This window comes from Cuculus canorus, chromosome 1 (assembly GCF_017976375.1).
Source record: "Cuculus canorus isolate bCucCan1 chromosome 1, bCucCan1.pri, whole genome shotgun sequence".
Lineage (NCBI taxonomy): Eukaryota > Metazoa > Chordata > Aves > Cuculiformes > Cuculidae > Cuculus > Cuculus canorus.
In genome coordinates this window covers 27,067,620-27,086,704 of record NC_071401.1, presented here as the reverse complement: position 1 = coordinate 27,086,704, position 19,085 = coordinate 27,067,620, and the positions used below count along the sequence as shown (strand labels likewise).

The following is a 19,085-nucleotide window of genomic DNA, read 5'->3' as shown; positions in this document are numbered from 1 at the left end:
TATCAAAAATACTAGAGTCACTCAGAACAAAATTCTTATTCAGTCTAAGTTCAGTCTGATTCTTCCAAAGGATTCAAAATGTTTTGACAGGTTAAACTTTCATTGCCTGACATTCTAAGGTACTCTGTGTTTGATGTCATTTTAATTTGAGATAGGATCAGGTGTAGTTTATTCCCCATAGAGTCTTTCCTCATGGTCTGGCCCGTCCAAGAGCTTCAGGTAAAGCCAGAAGCTAGTTAGCTGTTAATAACAAGGAAGAAGCTGCAAAGTTCATTATCTACTTATCTGCCTCCTAAAACAGCCTCGCAGTGAGCACACCTACTTTGCCTCAATATCAAACACAAAGTTTTCATTCCAGATGTGGTAGTATGGCTGAAGTGGGATGAGTTTGACATCAAAAGATGGAAGTTCTGCATGAAAAAAAAAAAAAGACAAAAGGTCATGGCATGTGAGTTTCAAACATACCTTAAACTCCTGGCATGTGACAACACCCACCGTGAGGATGCAGTTGCACTGAAAGGATGTTTTAGTTTGCATCAGCAGTGCACTTCTGAAGCAAATCACCTGATCATCTTCCCTTATATTGCTTTGCTCACATAATGGAGCAGCCTTTGAGCACAGATAATTGATTTATTCACAACGAAAATAAGCCAGATGATAAGCTTTAACTACTAACAGGCATTAAGCGCCCTGGACTAGAAGCAGTTTGAAGTAAACCCACTCTGAAATGGGTTGAGTGTAGACACGAGATTCTCAGCATCATCTGTGTCACTTCTGAAATTTACTCCTATAAAAGCAAATTATACACTACTGTAGATAAAACTGGAGTTCTTTGCTTGCCAATACAGGTGTTTGCAGAGGATGCAGTAGCATCCACTCTTCTGTTACATCCACTAGCTAGGGCGAAACTAGTATTGTTAAACTGAGATTTTCATTTAATCCCGAGGGGTTTTATTTTGCCATTAAGAAAAAAAGAAAAATCCACACTAAATTTTACAAGAAGACACCACTAACTGTTGAATTACTACTTTTTTCTTTTTCCACAGTGCCCTTACTTTTCTTTAAAAAAGATTCTCTGAGTATAGGAACAACTCTAATCAAACTGAATTCTACTGAAAGAAAATAGGTAGATTTTTTTTCTTCATTCTAGTCTTTACAAAAAACTTCAGGCACAATTGCAATGATTTTAAAATGGTCATCTCTACTTTTTCTGCAGCAGGAAAGCCCTTCCAAAAAATGATGCGGAAAGCACATAAAACCAGAGTTCTCCTGTGCATCAGAGATAGCAATGAGGCACTGAAACACTGTGAATCTTGTCTTTAGTACCTAACTACAGCCGAATTTAATCATTGCACTATAACTTTCAACATATAATGATGACTTTACATATTTATAAAGCAAATTAATTATTGTCTTACCATAATTTTTAACTTCAAATTCAGCAGAAACATTAGACATTTCATATTGATGAAACCAGGCTTTGATTTTCCAAGTTCCAGGCCTAAAGTTCAAGTTCAGCAGAATATAGGTTATTAAGGTTCCTCAGATGTTTTATGATGCTAATATATTTAGATTATCACTAAATGCTACTATTTTCATTCTTTGTTCTCATCCCAAATTAATCTGTTAAGACTTCATGAGGAATGGCACAATAACATTTTTATAAAGCACATATAATTTGTATTGCCTTTGAAAAACCATCAGAAATAGAGAATTCACTATGTATTTCCTGAACTCATCATATATTTCCTAGAACTTATCTTTACTGTGATGTGAAAAGCAATCTTACAGCATATTGAATCTTAAGTGAAAGCTTGAGTCTTTGAAATCAGAGATATGTGATTACACTTTGCAAACTGAGCCCTTGCAGCTCTCCTCTGAATATAGTCATGGAGTTGAGCAGATATTTAAGCAGTTTTCAAAATTGTTCCTTATCAGGATAAATGTTGATGACTGCAGCATATTAACCTTAATTTCTGGACTTACACCTCCAAGATGAGGTGCTTAAAGGTAAAAGGTTATTAACCATAGGCTCAATTTCTGGTCCATAGTGAGAGAAAGATAATTTTGAAAAGTGATTCAAGAAAATCATCAGTTAAAAATCTTAAGTGTTTCAACAGGTAAAAGGGATGGATCTGGATGGTTTGATCCTGTTAATAGGAGGTGGGCTTAGTGCTCCTCACTTTAGACAATATACTAAAAAGTCTTTTATCTGTGTAGGTCCTCCTGGGCTCCTCGACTAGTGGAGAGAGACAGACAGCACTGAGATGTGGTACATCTGATCCTGACATTGGCATCTAAACCAGATCAGATGCATTGAAGCCTAAATATGTGACTTTGTCTCCAGCGTCAGAGAAGGGAATATGGGGTCACCAGCTCAGGTTTAGACCTCTGCACAGCAGGAGGCTCCAAGTTACAAAGCAACCATGCTCTGTTCCCAGCTGTTATGCTGTGACAGCATGCCATGGTGCTTCCCAGGGGTAGTCATTTTTTTTTGCTTTAGTGCACCTCTTGTTCTAAAGAAATAGCAAACCAGACAATGCACAACAACAACAAAAAAGAGAAATGAGGAAAACAGGGGACAAAAGCAGAAAGAAGGGAAGGACAACACTTGTTTTTAGCTTGAAGTTAATTTTGCTGCAGGGGAAATTTTAACGTGTACTGTTTTAATACAGAGGGCACAGCAGTAACATACTCAGAAACATCAGGTATTTCAAAGTTTCCACTGAACGCTGATTTTATTTTCCGGTCCGTCTTTTTAACCACCATTCCTTTTGAATTCTGTTGAGAGAGAAAGCAAACATAAAATTAGACACTAAGTGTCAAACATTTACATCCAAAAGCTCAAGTTCATATAGTAGTCCTAAGGAAGAGAAAATGCTCTGCTCACTTTCCCACTTTAACATTCACGTTACCTTTCCCTTGGATCATTTGTGGAAGATTTTGTAGCTCCTGTGCTGAAGAAGCACTCGTTAATGGTGGGTTTTTGTATACTCACTAGCACAACAACTGTGACTGTGTCATCTGTCGGCCTCATAGCATTGTCCAGAATGAAGATCCTGTATCTCACTGTTTAAGAGAAGAATAAATGTATTCACATATTTATTTCTGGATTTTCTAGGTAGTAATTATTAAAAATCATAAACTAATTCACAGAATCTAGGATAAAACACTTTCTTTGAAAGAAAAGATGCCTGTTAAAAATAAAACAATTACATTCTTCCATAAGCTTCACATGGTACATGACTAACAAAATAAATTTTTGAAACAAATTCCGAAAAATACTCAGGGAGTATATCAATACTGCTTTTGTTTTGCTTCTGCAGTCAAGACCTGCAACCAAACCCAACAATTTTTTTGACTTCCCTCCCTTGTTGCTTGTTAAGTGACAAAACAGTTGCGGTCTCAGAGTGCAAAGAATACGTATGTTGCTGGTGATGCAAGCAGAAGCAATACATTTTTTTGCAGGTTTCTCACAATGTTGTATTCCAAAGGAAAATCATTAGTAAGCCTTTGGACAATAAGGAGCAGATTTTGTCTGGCTCCTGTTAAAAGAGACAACTTCTTGACTTTAAAATCTGGCCTGTCTGGTAAGCATAGAGATAGCTGGAGTTACTTAGGAAGCATTTACATGATTAGGAATGATCAAGTCATTACTATTTTTTCTAACCACCCCCTTGTAACTTCTATATTCAACATCTGAAATGCAGCATTTGTATTTTAACCTTTGGAACTTGGTGTGTATATAGGCTTATCTGTCTGAATAAAAATGTAGCCTTTCTTGGAAGACAGGAGGATACGAGTGCTTTGAATAGTGTCCTTGTAAAGCTCCTTGCTTTCTGTGACCAGCAGAACATATGACCGATTGCTCTTCTTGAACACATCCTGTCGTAGAAGCCCTGGCTTGACCTGAAGGGTACAAAGGGAAAAAACACACAAAATCAAATATGAACCTGATAACTTCAGAGCCACACAGCTGAGGATGAAAAACACCTGAAATGTATAAGTAATTTCATTAGGACTATTCAATAGAAGATCATAGAATCATAGAATTGAATCATAGGATGGTTTGTGTTGGAAGGGACCTTAAAGATCATCCAGTTCCAAATCCCCTGTCACGGGCAGGAACACCTCCCACTAGATCAGGATGCTCGAGGCCACATGCAACCTAACCTTGAACACCTCCAGGGAAGGGGCAGCTACAATTTACCTGTACTGGGCAACCTGTGCCAGTGCCTTACCACCCTCATAACGAAGAATTTCTTCCTAATGTCTAATCTAAATCTTCCCCTTTCCAATTTAAAGCCATTCGCCCTCATTCTATCACACATGCACTTGAAATAAGTCCCTCTAATGCTTTCTTGTAGGCCCCTTTCAGGTACTGGAAGGTCACCATAAGGTCTACCTGTAGGCTTCTCATCTCCAGGCTGAATAATCCTAGCTCTTAGATTGTCCTCTTAACAAAGGTATTCCATTCCTCTGATCATCTTCCTAGCCCTCCTCTGGATCCATTCCAACAGTTCTATATCCTTCTTATGTTGGGGATTCTAGAACTGGACACAGTACTCCAGGTGGGTCTCACAAGAGGGGCAGAATCACTTCCCTTGACCTCCCTTCTTTTGATACTCAATTATATCCTTCTATTGTGTGAATATTTCTTTTTAATTAAAAAACTATCTGATCCTCCATTTTCCACTACAGAAATACACATTCTTCTGTCCAATGACAATAACTCAAGCCCAGTGAATTTTTTTTCAATCTTCATGGATATTACATTCCAGTGCTATTTGGTAGCTGTAGCAGCACTTTGTAATCCATCACTTGCTAAAATCTTGGCTATGAGATTAGAGCTTTACCTCAAGCAGGTTAATGCCATGTTTCTAAACTTCATGTTGAAAAGGAATCTGATCTGAAAGAGTTAACTTTTACTTTGGGAGTAAGCAATCAGAGTTAAACTGAGTCGTGCTGAGTGCTGTGTTTCAAAAAAATAGCCCAAATGAGAACTACTGAACTAAATGCTGCCAGATTTCAAATAATCAGGTCAGAAGGAAATGATGTAAACCAGGATGTGAAGAAGAATTGATTAATTTATGTTTGCAGAAACATCACAGCCTTTGGTCTGAGACACTGCACTTTTTAAAGGTTTCTCCTCTTTTGTGAAAGTAGTCAGCATGCTAAAGGCATGACTGCAGTTTTAGTTTAAATGATGCAGAACAAAGAGTGATAAAACAATTAAATGTTTTAAAATTTAATTTAATCACTTATGTATAGCAATGGAAAAATCTTTTATATCGGTGTGACAAAATCTTAAGCTTGCTTGTTGGGTAAAAAATAGCACTAACAATCACCACTGATACTACATTAGACATTGTTTTACAAGCTAGTTGGACTTATAGGGGGCTGCTGTCACTGAAATTAGTATTTTGTCATGTTTCCAGGGATAAACGTTATCTCTATTCCAACACATTCCTAATACAGATTATGTATTTTTTATCACCAAATTAATACACATATCATTATGATGGTAAACTTACCATTACTTTTTTAATCTCTTGGTAGTTGTTATTTTGGTTAAGATTAAAGATTATTCTCTCTGATAGGAGCTGATTTTTTATCTCATCTTTGAAGTATACAGTAACTTGAACGGGGTGCTGTGCTCCATGGACTTGAACTGTTATTGTCTCCTCTGTGCCCAAATGCACCACATTTGGGGCAGTGATAAGAAATCTGAAACAACATAGAAACAGATTGTCCAGTATGTAGGGTGACTTTCACATAAGACAGGAATGTCGAACCAATGCAAATTTTAAAGACAAAAGCAGACTCCCGCAGAACAGGTGAGCTTGATACTTGTGGAGATTGCCCGGTCCATCCCTCTTGTAAGTCAGAGTAAATGTTAGAAGTAGACAGTTTCTCTCTGACTGATCCCAAAATGCTGAACCATCACAACTAGGTCCTACAAAAGATCAGTTCCCATAGACAGGAGAGAAAAAAAACCTACAGTGTGTCCCAGGGGTTGCCAATGGTATTTGTGGTCTGGTTTAACTCAGAAAAACTTCTATAAACTCAACTTTCTGGAAACAAAACCAGGCTATGTATTAAAAGAAAATGAATAGGCATTCACAGATATATATTTTATACAATGAAGTCATGTTTCTTCATGAACTAGCACCTACGTTATGCCAACCAATGTTTTAATATGTCAGGAGGTAACAATTTCATGTGTAACTATTTGTATGGGTTTTCAGTTAGCCGATCTTCATTTAGATGTCATTGTTTGTGTAATGCTGGTAATGAGAGACAACGGAAGGTGAGAATACAGCCCTGGGAAGAGCTCAGTTGGAGGCTAAACCGGTTGGCATTTAGCATTTTCTCTTTGTTACTTTCATTTTTTCTTAACTCTGCTCTGGTGCTTCTCGGTAATTAAATTCATGACCTTTAAAATGTAGATTATTATTCTTGCTCTCTTTTTCTTCAAGTATCTTTTACACAAAAAATCAGTGCATTACGTGAATAGCTATGTTTTACTGATATAATGGCACATATATGAAGAATAATTCAGAGCTCAAGAAAGCTGCTTTTGGAAAATCATTATTCTGCAGAAGATCTCTAAAATTAAATGTAAATGATTTTACCATTATCAGAATGGGTTGGTTGAATTTTCCAGGTTTTTTTGCTTTGTTTTTTTAATGCTTCTTCTTCCTTAACTTTATAAAATGAAAGGTGAGATATAGAAATAAGGTAATGAAACTGGTTGATAGGTTTTTTTTCAAATTAAACTCAAATTTACTTCCTTTTTTTAAGGATAATAAGGATAGTGTACTGTAAAAAAACAGAATAAAAAGGATCTCTCTCCTTCCATGTGATTAGTGGAATGTGCCATAGCTGGTCTGAGTCTTCACACAAACATAGAAGTTTTGGGAAAGAAAAACAGAACAGCCTTGAATAAACATGAAAAAGTTTTATCATTTTTATCTATGAAATTGTTAAAATACTTTCTGATAGTTCTAGTCAACAATGAATGATGAAAATTGTTTTTCAGTTGTATCTGCACCTGTGCTATGCTTGATCCTGATCTTTATTGTTTTCATTTGTCTAATTGTCTTCCTAATTGATTAGTCAGGCTGGTTTGGCATCTACGTATATAATCAAATGCTTGAATGCTGAGAAGAACATTCAATTTTCAGCTGTCTTCATTGTACGTTCTCAATGACATTGAATGAATTTTACTCTAGATATGTCGCTGCAATCACGTAGCCTGTTGGCTCCAGTAAAAGATGAGTGAAGAACTTCTCTACAAGAACTGTCTTCACATAAGGAGTGTAATGCTTGCTTTCTGCCATAGTTTACAGAAATGTAGGCTCTTTTATTCACAGCATTATAGTTAGTTGTTTAAAAGTTTACTTATGTGATAGCTTGGGTAGACATGGTCTCCAGCTACACTGCCCATAATCTGAGCTAGCCAGATGCATGCCATGTCTGGTCTGGAAGAGTCATGATGATATTTTCCTTATGTAATGTTCAGTTTCATACACTTAATACATTCAGCACCTTGCGTTTCCCACATCTAATTGTCTCAGAAAAAAACAATCTTTGTCTATTTTTCCACTAAGATTTTATCACTGATGACAGAGCCTGTGCTTTTGCTGGAGATGGAGTGTGCTTCACCGGCACCCCAATATCAAGTTTCTATGCAGCTTTCACGCTGATGTGGATGCTGAAGGTCAACACCAGACTGCAGGAAGGAGTTTGCACCTGGCTAAAACCTCATGAGAAGAGAAATATTTGGGGCTGGAGATAACCTCAAAGGTAGACTGACATGGAAGGATAGGATTGCTTGACCTGGTTGCTCAAACATCTCACTAAAGCTCTCCTCTGATTATGACAAGTATACACATACACTTGATCTTGGTGGGAACAGAGTAAGTGTCTCTTTTTCTGTACCTCTGACCTACAGATAAAAGTCAATTTGAAGGACCTTTAAGATGCTTTATAGTTTTTTTTTTTAAAACGTACATCTATTTCCCAAACCTGGGAAATTGTCCAACCAGAAGAACCAATATCAACATGTGTAAATTTCCACTAAAATCCAGGATAATTACAGAAAAATCCTGAAGCTCTCCCAAATATGAAACCTTTGCTTTCTGCAACGTATAAATCAAATACAGAAAGGAGAGTTATTCTTTCCCAAGATTTTCCAGTTTGGTAAATGTCATAAACTAAAGATGAACAAGCAGCAATAACTGCATGAACATCACGCTTTAGGAGGACATTTTAAGTTATTTGTTACTGAATGGCGATCTCACCCCTTAAAAATACCTAAAGGGGGTAGTTTTAAGCTTTTTACTTTTTACCTATTTAAAATTACACAAATTTTCAGTGGTCCAAGAAATAGGCTTTGTTGGTTCTCTATCAAGACCATTAACATTTCCTACTTTCACTTTCAAGGGACTTCTTAGTAGTGAGGAATTAATAATAAAATGTACTTACGATGGTGCTTGCTGTGTATTGGACAACAGCGAACAAAAGCTGATCAAAAATACCAGCCTTTCCATTGGAAAACTCTACAACATCTGAAAAACAGAAATACCAAACAGCCACCGTCAATCTATCCTTGAGGTGTAGATTGTAAAATCTGGGCTGATGACACATTGCAGCAAACAACATTACCTATCCTGGTTATTTATTAATATCTTTCAAACCCATGCAACCAATAATGATGGACATGCTACTGATGCACAACTTAATAGCCTGGGGAGAGGTATTCTGGGCTAAGCCACGACTTTGACATTTGATTATTAATTCATTCTCTTCCCGGCTTCAATATTTTCACACCGTAGCAACTAAAAGTCATCTGCAGAGAGAAGTTTTCACAAATACTGCAAAGGCAATCCCCAAACCGAACAAGGCACCGTGGCTAAAAGAGCAGCTGTAAAGCACTTCTAAATGGATACAAGCCTCAGTGATGCCATTAGTTAACCAAAGGACATCTCTGTGGTCCAGCAAAAGTGAGAAAAAAACCTCTTAAGGTTTAGATAGTACCAAAGGAACTGTGCTGGAATTCTGCCCGTGCAACTCGGTCCCAATCTCTAGTGCTTGAAAGCACTCATCTGCTCTAAGTTAAGTGGAAATAAAATGGATGTCTGTGCCTGAGGTATTTGTCCCAATTTTGTTTTAGGTCAAGACAGGTCTTTTCCAGAGTGTAATCAGTCTCATCTTAGCACAAGCGCATAAGATGACTCATTAGCTGAAGGCATTCCTGACAGCAGAAGAGTCACAAATTGTCTAAAAAGGCAGGATACTCAAAACAAGGGGGAAAAAAATCATCTGTGTGTGGAATAACTTTGTGTCGGAACAAGTTTTGATAAAACGCAAATGAAAGAACAAATTGAAATTCTCACTGGGTTGACTTTCAGGAATTCACAGGATTATTGTCTCCCAAACATATTTTTGTTGATTCAAGGGAATGGAAAAAAGCCCATCTGATTTATAGGCAGGTCAAATCCCAGAAATGATCACGTGCCCAATGCAATCACTGAGCAATCTCAGCCACTAAACTCGAACAAGAAATGAGTATGAGTGGGTCCTGTCTTTTTGCTCCTGACAAACGAAATATAAGAAAAAAGAAATCAATGTCTGCACACTCAATGCCCTTTCCCAGAGAAACACATAAAGAGTTCTCCCAGCTGAAAAGTCAACAATTTTCAGAAGTCTGCAATGCAGCCAGCATTGATTTGTTACAGGAAAAGCAACTCTGCATTGTGAGTTCACACCAAAAATCTCACTGTTGTGCCAGTCTTTACCAGAGGGGAGGAGAGGGACTTTCCATTCTCCAGGCTGGCTCGTTTGTCAAGGGACCAAGGTCTATTTGCACAGCTACACAAATAGCCACCTATGAACTCACAGTAACATATTTTCATGGGTTGCTTTTTAAAGCAGACCTTGCAAAAGCGGTTTTTTTTCTTTCATTAGTTTTTACTTTGATTTGTGTACTTTTTTTCCTTCTGAATTATGAATGTATTTATGTGTGCATATAATGATATAATGGCCATCCATAGCAATATGTTGCATAACAATTTTATACAGAAGTTTTATGAGGTGTTATAACTAGTAATAAAGACATTTTTTTTCCCCAGAATATAAGCCAATAACTGTAATCAAATAGTTTTTTTTCCACTGTCTCCTACAAACAAAAAACGAAGTTTATGCATAACCATTTCTAGAAATAGTCTTAAAATTCCTTACGCTTTACTTCTCTGTCTCTGAGTTTATATAAAACGATCTTCGCATTGGTTCACTAGTGACATGAGTTCTTCAGAATGGCGGGGACTGTAGTTTCTAATGCAGTACAAAATATTCCATTCCAAAGGCACATTAAACTAAACTAAACTAAACTAAGCCAAACTAAACTAAACTAAACTGAAATAAAATTCTCTCAGCTGAAAGTCTCCAGCACATGCATGAAAGAGAGAACACAGAAAGCTCTCTCTAAAATAACTTATGCGCCTGTCTTTTTTCTAAAGACAAAGTCCTTTCCTATTTACTCATCAGCTATATTTCACCAGGTATGCTATCGATCCCTCAGCTGACCCACAGTCCAGTGCAGCCTTTGGAAAGCACAGTCCAGCTTAATGCATGTGTAAGAAGGAACCAGTGAACTATCAGCTCAGGGAGATAGACATCCTTTGTTTTGAATATGCGTTATCTCCCCTTCCAGTAACTTCGTTTGAGCTTTGCAGATTTTCACAGAGTTTCAAGCACCAGCAGTAGTTTTTGTTCTTTTGCTTGAAGTACTTCCAAAAGGCTTTTCTCCCTTAATCTACCTAAAAACTAGCAAGACCAAACTCTTCTTTCACTTTCCTCCTGCACTCTTTCAGTGCTGCCTGGCAGAAGGGTACAAAGGACAGCTTCACAAAGAACATTTTACAAATAAGCACCATGGTGATATCCTTTTAGCTGAGTTACAGGGAATTGTGACAAACAAAAAAAGGCTATATTTCACTTCTGACATTTCAGAAAATTAGATTTTAAAAATCCTTTTTTCAACAGCAGACCATGAAGTATGGATTTAATTTGAAAAGTTCTTTTTAACTGCAGGATGATTTCTCTTCAGCATCAATGTAAACTGAAATTGCAAATTGAAACTATACTTTTTTCCTTTACTATAATCTAGGTCATGAATTAGAAGGTTAATCCAGGCTCTAGTTTCTTTTGTAATGAAAAATTGTCCTTTTTGTCTGCATTTTCTTTAAACGTTCTGCATTTAGTGCTCCTAAGTGTATCAGTTCTAAAAAGAAAGATCAAAATAATTTATTTAAAAGCAAAAAACCAATATATCCCTGGCCTTTTCTGGTCTCACTGAGGAGCTTGCATTTTGGAGGGATTAAGCAACCAGCCATAGTTTTTCTCATGTGTTCCTCCATCATTTTCCCAATGGGTTGGCTCAATTCTATGATTTTCTTCAGTGTCAAAAAAGATAAGAAAAAAATATTTAGAATTTATGAAACACTGCTTCTAGGAGTTTAATATGTTGCAAAGGTAACCCATATATCACTTTGTCTGTTTGTTTGGGGTTTTTTTTAGGTCAAGCAATAATTGCATTATACTACTGACATAATATTTCTTCTTACTATAATAATGCATCCTTTTTTTGTCAGCTACCATTTTCAGGATCTTGGAGCTTTTGGCACTTTTAAGAAATGTAAGCCAAATTTTATAAATATACCAAGCAGAGCATTTCTTAGAGAGAAAAATATTTGATGGGCCATGGCCAGGAGAAAAGGAGGTACCTGAGCATGCACGTGGCTCTCTCAGCTCCAGAGAAGGAAAAGAACTGCTAGAAATGAGGAAGAAAATAGCTTGGCTGAGATCACACAGGACTTCTGTGGTGTTGCCTTTGCATCCAAATATCTTGACACTCTGTCTGGAGTCTTAATCTCAAATGCATCCTGTTCAGCATTTTTTTCTTTTAATTGCATTAAAAAAAAATAATCAAAGACAACACATTTTTTTCTCACTATCAAGCACTACAACTAGATATTAGCTACAAAATTTAACATATTTAATATATTTTGATCTTTCCAAACTCATCCAATCTTCTGGACTGTAATGAACATGATTGTCTTAGGGGATTCTTTTCTTTTCCCATTCAGGGAAGCAAAATATAAGCTAAAAAAGCAGAAGGTACCTTGAACGTATCAGTGACAAAACCTAAAATTCTTACTAGCTGAGAGGAATAAAAATAAAGGTTACACATCCAGTTATGTTGGTTTGGGAGGATATAATGAAATCTAGGAGAACTGGCATTTTATGCAGGCAAAATGGAGAGAAGTAACTTATAACCAGAACTGACCCTCATTCCTTGCATTTCCTGACTTATTAAACAGAGTTTCTCTAATGCTTCAGGCAGTACACAATTATACTAAAAAGTATTTCACAAGAAAAAGGAGAAAAAAATCACATACCATGTACAACCGCAGCTAGGCATGTGCCTCTCTGCCACTGGCAGCTTTGCTTCCTCATTCTGATCTGCAAAGTAGGTCTAAAACATTCACTTTACACAGTACCTCAGAGAAACATGAGAGACAAGAAAGCTTCTCCTCTCCCAAGCCTGGGACAAGGCTCTACTCTGACCTCCATCGCACTTGAGCAAGTTTAAGTCAGATCCACTGGCAGATCAAAAGATGTCCTACTTTGTTTGATTCATTGGTTTTAATCTTCAAGGGTGAAACTCAAAGAGAAAGGGGGAAAGGAGGCAGAATATGTGTGAGGAGAGTTTGGTTTTGTTGTAAAGGAGAAGATGCTCAGTTACACCATGTTTCAATGTCAGGAGCTGCAGTGCCTCTGCAGGGTAGGCAGGCAGATCATCTGCTGTCTTGTTACGGAGGAGCAAAATCTGGACGACTTTTGTAATAGCTCAGTGGGACAGTTCTGCAGGTAATGTATGCTGATCTCTTCTTTCTGTAGTTCAGCTATGGAGCTCTGACCCTTTGCAGCCATTAGCTTTTTAAGCAGCTATTTGGATGAAACATGTGCATCTCTAAACAGTCAGGGATAGGTACCAGACTAGATATAAGGAAGAAATTCTTCCCTATGAGAGTGGTGAGGCACTGGCACAGGTTGCCCAGGGAAGTTGTGGATGCCCCATCCCTGGAGGTGTTCAAGGCCAAATTGGATGAGGTATTGGGCAGACTGATCTAGCGGGAGGTGTTAGAACTGGATCATCTTTAAGGTCTCTTCCAACCCAAACTATTCTATGATTCTATGATCCTATGATTCTATTCTAGGATTGATTCTATGATTGTGCGAGCTGGCAATGTGCACTTGCAGCCCAGAAGGCCAACCGTATCCTGGGTTGCATCAAAAGAAACGTGGTCGCAGGTCGAGGAAGGTGATTCTGCCCCTCAACTCTGCTCCCGTGAGAATCCACTTGTTGTACTGTGTCCAGTTCTGGAATCCCCAACATAAGAAGGATATGGAACTGTTGGAATGGGTCCAGAGGAGGGCTACAAAGATGCTCGGAGGGCTGGAGCACCTCTGCTATGAGGACAGTCTGAGAGAGCTGGGGTTGCTCAGCCTGGAGAAGAGAAGCGTCCAGGGAGATCTTATAGCGACCTCTCAGTACCTGAAGAAGCTACAAGAAAGCTGGGGAAGGACTTATTTCAAGGACATGTAGTGACAGGATAAGGGGAACGGCTTTAAATTGGAGAGGAGAAGATTTAGGTTAGACATTAGTAAGAAATTCTTCATGATGAGACTGGTGAGGCGCTGGCACAGGTTGCCCAGGGAAGCTGTAGCTGCCCCCTCCCTGGAGGTGTTCAGGGCCAGGTTGGATGGGGTGTTGAGCAGCTTGATCTGGTGGGACATGTCCCTGCCCATGGCAGGGGGATTGGAACTAGATGATCTGTAAGGTCCCTTCCAAACCAAACCATTCTATGATTCTATGATAATGTGATGGAATGCTAAATTTCCAAACACCTCCCCTTTCTTTGGTGACTTTAGAAATGTTTGTTGACTTCAGTTGAGTACACTGCAGGTGTTCATGTAGGCAGTAAGCCCAGCTTCAGTTTCCTTGGAGAAGAATATTAGCAACATTTACTTGTGCATTATTCTGTAAATATCTGTCATACTTTTGCTGCACGAATTCTGCACTGAGATACCAAAAAGTGCGACTCACTGTGGTAGCAACAATGCCTCAGACCTGGGTCACATGTGGGATGTTAATATACTCTAAGACACAGAATCTTGCAGCCAGAATCTGCTGAACTCCCAATGTCTAAATACTGTTGTTGCTGTAGGTTGAAACATCATCAAGGAAGATTTGGAACAAAAGAGTTTTGGAAAAAATAAGGATTTTCCCTTTGTCCTATGGTTAGAAAAGGTATACTCCACATCTGTGATTATTGTCTATGTGGTTATTCAGAATTAGCAGCTCAAACGGAAAGGAACCTGAAATGCTCTGCAGAATATTCCCCTGCTGGTAACGCACCACTACATGTGCATAAAAAAATCACATTCCCCTTCGAAAATATCATCTGTGAAAGAATTCTCCAACTTCAGTGACAATTTTCACATCTTTAATTCTGCCTATCGTTCTGGTTCCAGAGTCCTTCTACGCCTGTTTGTAAACCATGCCTTAGCCTAGCAATAAGACTGTCACAGATGTTGAAGGAAAACATGCACGCCTCCAGCAGCAGTGTACGTACAGAGTCCTGGTGCCATCCAGTGGGCAGCTGTGCTCTCCACCATGGAAGAAAGCTTTCACAAAGACCTGTGAAATTTTGAGTCCTGCTTTCCAAGACCCCCCCTTCTACTTCTCACGATAGGTACTAGGAGTAATGGGAAATCAGCTCCGGATTCACACACACACGAGTGGTTCTCCACAATGCAGACTGCTCACGTGGGAGCTATGTCTGAGCTCCATGTCAGTCGATACAGCTAGTGGGCTTTAAAAAGTGATTTGGGTTATCCTAGTGGATGACCTGTTGTAGTCTGCTCTAAGGATTCCTTAAACACTTGCCTATACGAAAGAAGAGAAAATGTAATAATAGCCCAAACACCAACAATGTTCCAGGTGGTCTACTGGGTTAGATATGCGTTATCCAGTGAGATGCTGCTGGTGGGATTCACTTTGGGAAACTGAGAGCTGCTCACCTCTTGACATCACAGCCTTTATTCAACTGTCTCCAAAACCAACTTGACTGGGAACAAGTCCAGTTCTCTATCCAGCTTTTTAATTTATTGCTCAACAAAGCCAGTGCTGTTCAAGGCATATTTTAAGGGTAAGCTTTTATAAAGTTGGTGCTTTCTGATTTGGCAAAACTGTTCAGAGATAGTCATCAACACCTTACTCTGCTCAGCTACATCAGCCTCGTGGCATTAGACCCCAGAAGGCAAGATGAAATGTTTTATACTGACCACCACAGTTTATTGCCAAGAATAAGACTTATCTCATTTGTGTTCTTTCTGAAGTGGTTATCACAGCCAGAAGCCTGACCCCACTCCATGCCTTACAGACTTTCTGTTTTACTGCCACACACTCTTCTCTTCCCACTCTCTGTGAGTCAAGAGCTTGTCCAGGAAAACAGCTGCCTTCAAAATGTGGGGCCCCTATTCTCTGTTGCAGCTAAATGTCACTTATGACTAGAAGGTAGGGGGAAAGATTACTTTAAATCATCTTTAACTCCCTATATTTCACAGTAGGCACGTCTTGAGGTACTGTGATATAAGGCTAGCTATTTAGAAATGCTGACATCTTTTTGGCACACAGGAACAGGCAGAGAAGAGGGTCTTTGATCCTGTGTCATAACACATATCTCTGAGGTTAAAAAAAACAGAGAAAAGATACACCTTTTAAGGATATTTGTCTTACTCTTATTACTTATTCCTCTTCACAGTCTGCAGATAGCCCTTTACCCATGCAGACTGTTAGAAATAAAGGCTCACTTAATTGTATTTACAGTGCTCTTAGGGAATAAATAACCCTATCTGCAACACAGATATCTGAAAGTGCCCTCTCTAAGGAGTCAACAGGCAGGTGCCCTACACAGAGCCATCCAATACCATACAAAACAAGATAACGTATGTAACGTACAGAAGAATGCGACTATGAACTTAGGAGAACACTAATCATGTAAATGCAGATAAAGGATAAGACATTCCTTTTCTGCAGCACTGAGATATGTACCCTGACCACATCCTTATTTGCCTGCAAAGACTATCCACAAACATAATTTCTGTGACTATCTCCTACCCTCATTCATATGTACTAATCTTCTTCCCTACTACCCAATACAAAAATATGTCCTACCTATGTGGTTTTCCACTGCAGCTTCCTCAGGGAAAGGAAGCTAAGACTCCTGAACACAGCCCTAGACTGTGAGAAAGAAGCGCAGTACTTGTCAGTGGCTGGAGAAAAGAAAATAAAGCATTTCTCATACCTCAGAGTTTGGAGAGTTGGCCAGGCCTTGCCAAAGTCCAAGTTTAACTGTGGTTGTCCTGACTCCTTAAATGTCAGGAGGAAATAAGGGTGGGAAAATCTATGCAGAAGAATCTGCTCATACCTATATGTTGTCCTTTATTTGGGATAACAGAAGACCGAGGTACTCGGATAAGCTTGTGGAGGGATAGTGGTGCAAGAAATGCCCCTAGCCTTTTTTTTTTTTGGGGGGTGGGGGGGAAGATTTAGCATAAATCCAGAAACTCAGGTTAAAAGTCATGAAATACAAAGGCAAAACTTTGGGGATGGAGCAGTTTTTCAATCTCCCCACTCCACTGTTATTTTGAGGTAAATTGCAAGTGGGGATGCTCATGGTGCCATGGCAGAAACTCTTCAGTAGCCCTGCACCCGTGAAAGAAGAGGAGGGAGATTGTCCCAGAACAGCTGTGGAGGGAAGTGTGTATGTAGAATCATAGAATCACTGGGCTGGAAAAGACCTTTGAGATCATTAAGTCCAACCATACCTGTCCACTACTAAATCATGTCCCTAAGCACTTCACATACTACCTCCCTGGGCAGCCTGTTCCAGTGCCTGATAACGCTTTTGGTGAAGAAGTTTTTCTTAATGTCCAATCTGAACTTCCCCTGGCACAGCTTGAGGCCATTCTCTCTCATCCTGTCACATATCACTTGGGCAAAGAGATCAACACCACCTCTCTACAACCTCCTTTCAAATAGTTGTAGACAGTGGTAAGGTCTCCCCTCAGCCTCCTCTTCTCCAGGCTAAACAACCCCAGTTCCCTCAGCCGTTCCTTATAAGACTTGTTCTCCAGCTCCTTCACCAGCTTCGTTGCTCTTCTCTGGACACGCTCCAGAGCCTCAATGTCTTTCTTGTAGTGAGGGACCCAAAACTGAACACAGTATTCGAGGTGCAGCCTCACCAGTGCTGAGTACAGGGGTACAATCACTTCCCCGGTCCTGCTGGGCAGGCTATTTCTGATACAAACCAAGATGCTACTGTCCTTCTTGGCCACCTGGGCACACTGCTGGCTCAAATTCAGTCAGCTGTTAACCAACACCCCCAGGTCCCTTCTCTGCTGGGCAGCTTTCCAGCCACTCTTCCTCAAGCCTGTAGCACTGCACGGGGCTTTTGTGTTCCAAGTGCAGGACTCGGCACTTGTCCTTGTCAAACCTCACTCCACTGGTCTCAACCCATCTGTCCAGCCTGTTCAGATCCCTCTGCAGAGCTTCCCTACCCTCCAGCAGATGTGAGTGTACACGTGGAAATGAGGGAGTTGAGAGTAAGAAGGAAGAAAAAGCAGATACGGATCTTTGTCCCGTTCAGTCACTAAAGAGAGACTGATGAACTATCGCCTTCTTCCTTCTCCTTCACTTTTCAGAGGTTGTAGTTGTCGTTGGCCTAATTTCTGGTTTCCTTAGAAACTATTTTGTGAGCGTGTTTATGGTAACAGCTGAAGTCCTCATAGTGTAACTAAAGAAAAGCTTGTCAATAAAATGATTTTGTTAGTTTAGAGAGGTTTAAGAGATATGTGCATATCCAAGTTTACATGCATGTGCCTACATGTAGTTGTGAGTAAAAGTGCATTCATGTTACAGAGGTTTCCAGAGTTCAGTTTTTTTGGGACTGTGCAATAGCTGAAAAGAACAGAAGGTGGCATGTTTTCAACATTTTCAAGCAGCAAAAAAAGAACAGTAAGGGAAATATAGGAAGGAACTACATTAAGAGAAACAGAAAGGAAGTAAAGGGGTAAAAGAGACAGCTAAGCCCAGATCGTATTCAACTTTAAATATCTCTGCTGTTAATGATTGTATAATGCTACAACCAAAGGTTATTTCTTTTCTCCATTTTTGTAATGTAATTCACTGAAGCCATAAGGACTGAGTTTACCAGATTCTAAAATAACGCCTTATCAGTTGTGACACATTTCATTTTCAGTACTTCAATATTTTCTGAAAATTGTAAAATGCATGTATGTATCTTTTTCTCTTGTGTTTGTTTGTTTGCTTGCTTGCTTACTTGCTCGCTTTTAAAGATAAAATCCTCACAGTGTGACCAGCTTATCAAGATCTATGTTGCCAAGACAAACATAGCCCCAACAGCTTTTTCTGAAAGTGCTGTTATTTGAGAGATGGCATCTGGCAAAAAGTAGAATAAATTTACATTTTCCAGAAAAGTATGAAGAAAAAAACCAAAATAAGTAAATTAGAGATGATGACAGAACTGTTTGTACTCAAGTCACTAATTTGACTCTTTCTAAATGTTCAGCATGGCTTTCTGAAACTGTCACAAACTAATTTATTTTAATCTGCATGAACCCACTTGGCCTGTCTACTTTTCTTTAAAGCACATTTATCTCCTTTTTCCTACCTTCCAGACTATTTTAAGCAACAGTTTCACCTCACGCTGTGTTACAGTGGCACACAAAAGATTCATTTACAGCCGATGTTGGTGACTCACCAGTTAGGATGCTCCTTGTGTCTTGAGCTCTCCTTTTCACTTTATTTTATGAGGAATTGCTACAGTTCGTTCAATGAGAAGCAGACTGGAAGTTGTGTTTGAGTGCTCCAAAGGGATGGCAAGGGCTGGTCTGAGCTGGACCAAAGGGATGTCTCCTGTCTTGGGATG

The 19,085-nt window shown here is 39.1% G+C and overlaps 1 protein-coding gene across 1 annotated transcript in view; it reads right to left on the bottom strand.

The window, feature by feature from the left end:
- Positions 1–19,085, bottom strand: part of LOC104066164 (complement C4) — a 58,945-nt gene extending 39,860 nt beyond the window's left edge. Inside the window, exons 1-8 of the mRNA XM_009568736.2 lie at positions 18,918–19,085; positions 8,491–8,573; positions 5,535–5,727; positions 3,726–3,909; positions 2,999–3,069; positions 2,696–2,781; positions 1,419–1,501; positions 323–410 (exon numbers count right to left, since the gene is read on the bottom strand). Coding sequence (XP_009567031.2) covers positions 323–410; positions 1,419–1,501; positions 2,696–2,781; positions 2,999–3,069; positions 3,726–3,909; positions 5,535–5,727; positions 8,491–8,555 — 770 coding nt within the window. The 5' untranslated portion in view covers positions 8,556–8,573; positions 18,918–19,085. The remainder of the gene's footprint in view (positions 1–322; positions 411–1,418; positions 1,502–2,695; positions 2,782–2,998; positions 3,070–3,725; positions 3,910–5,534; positions 5,728–8,490; positions 8,574–18,917) is intronic.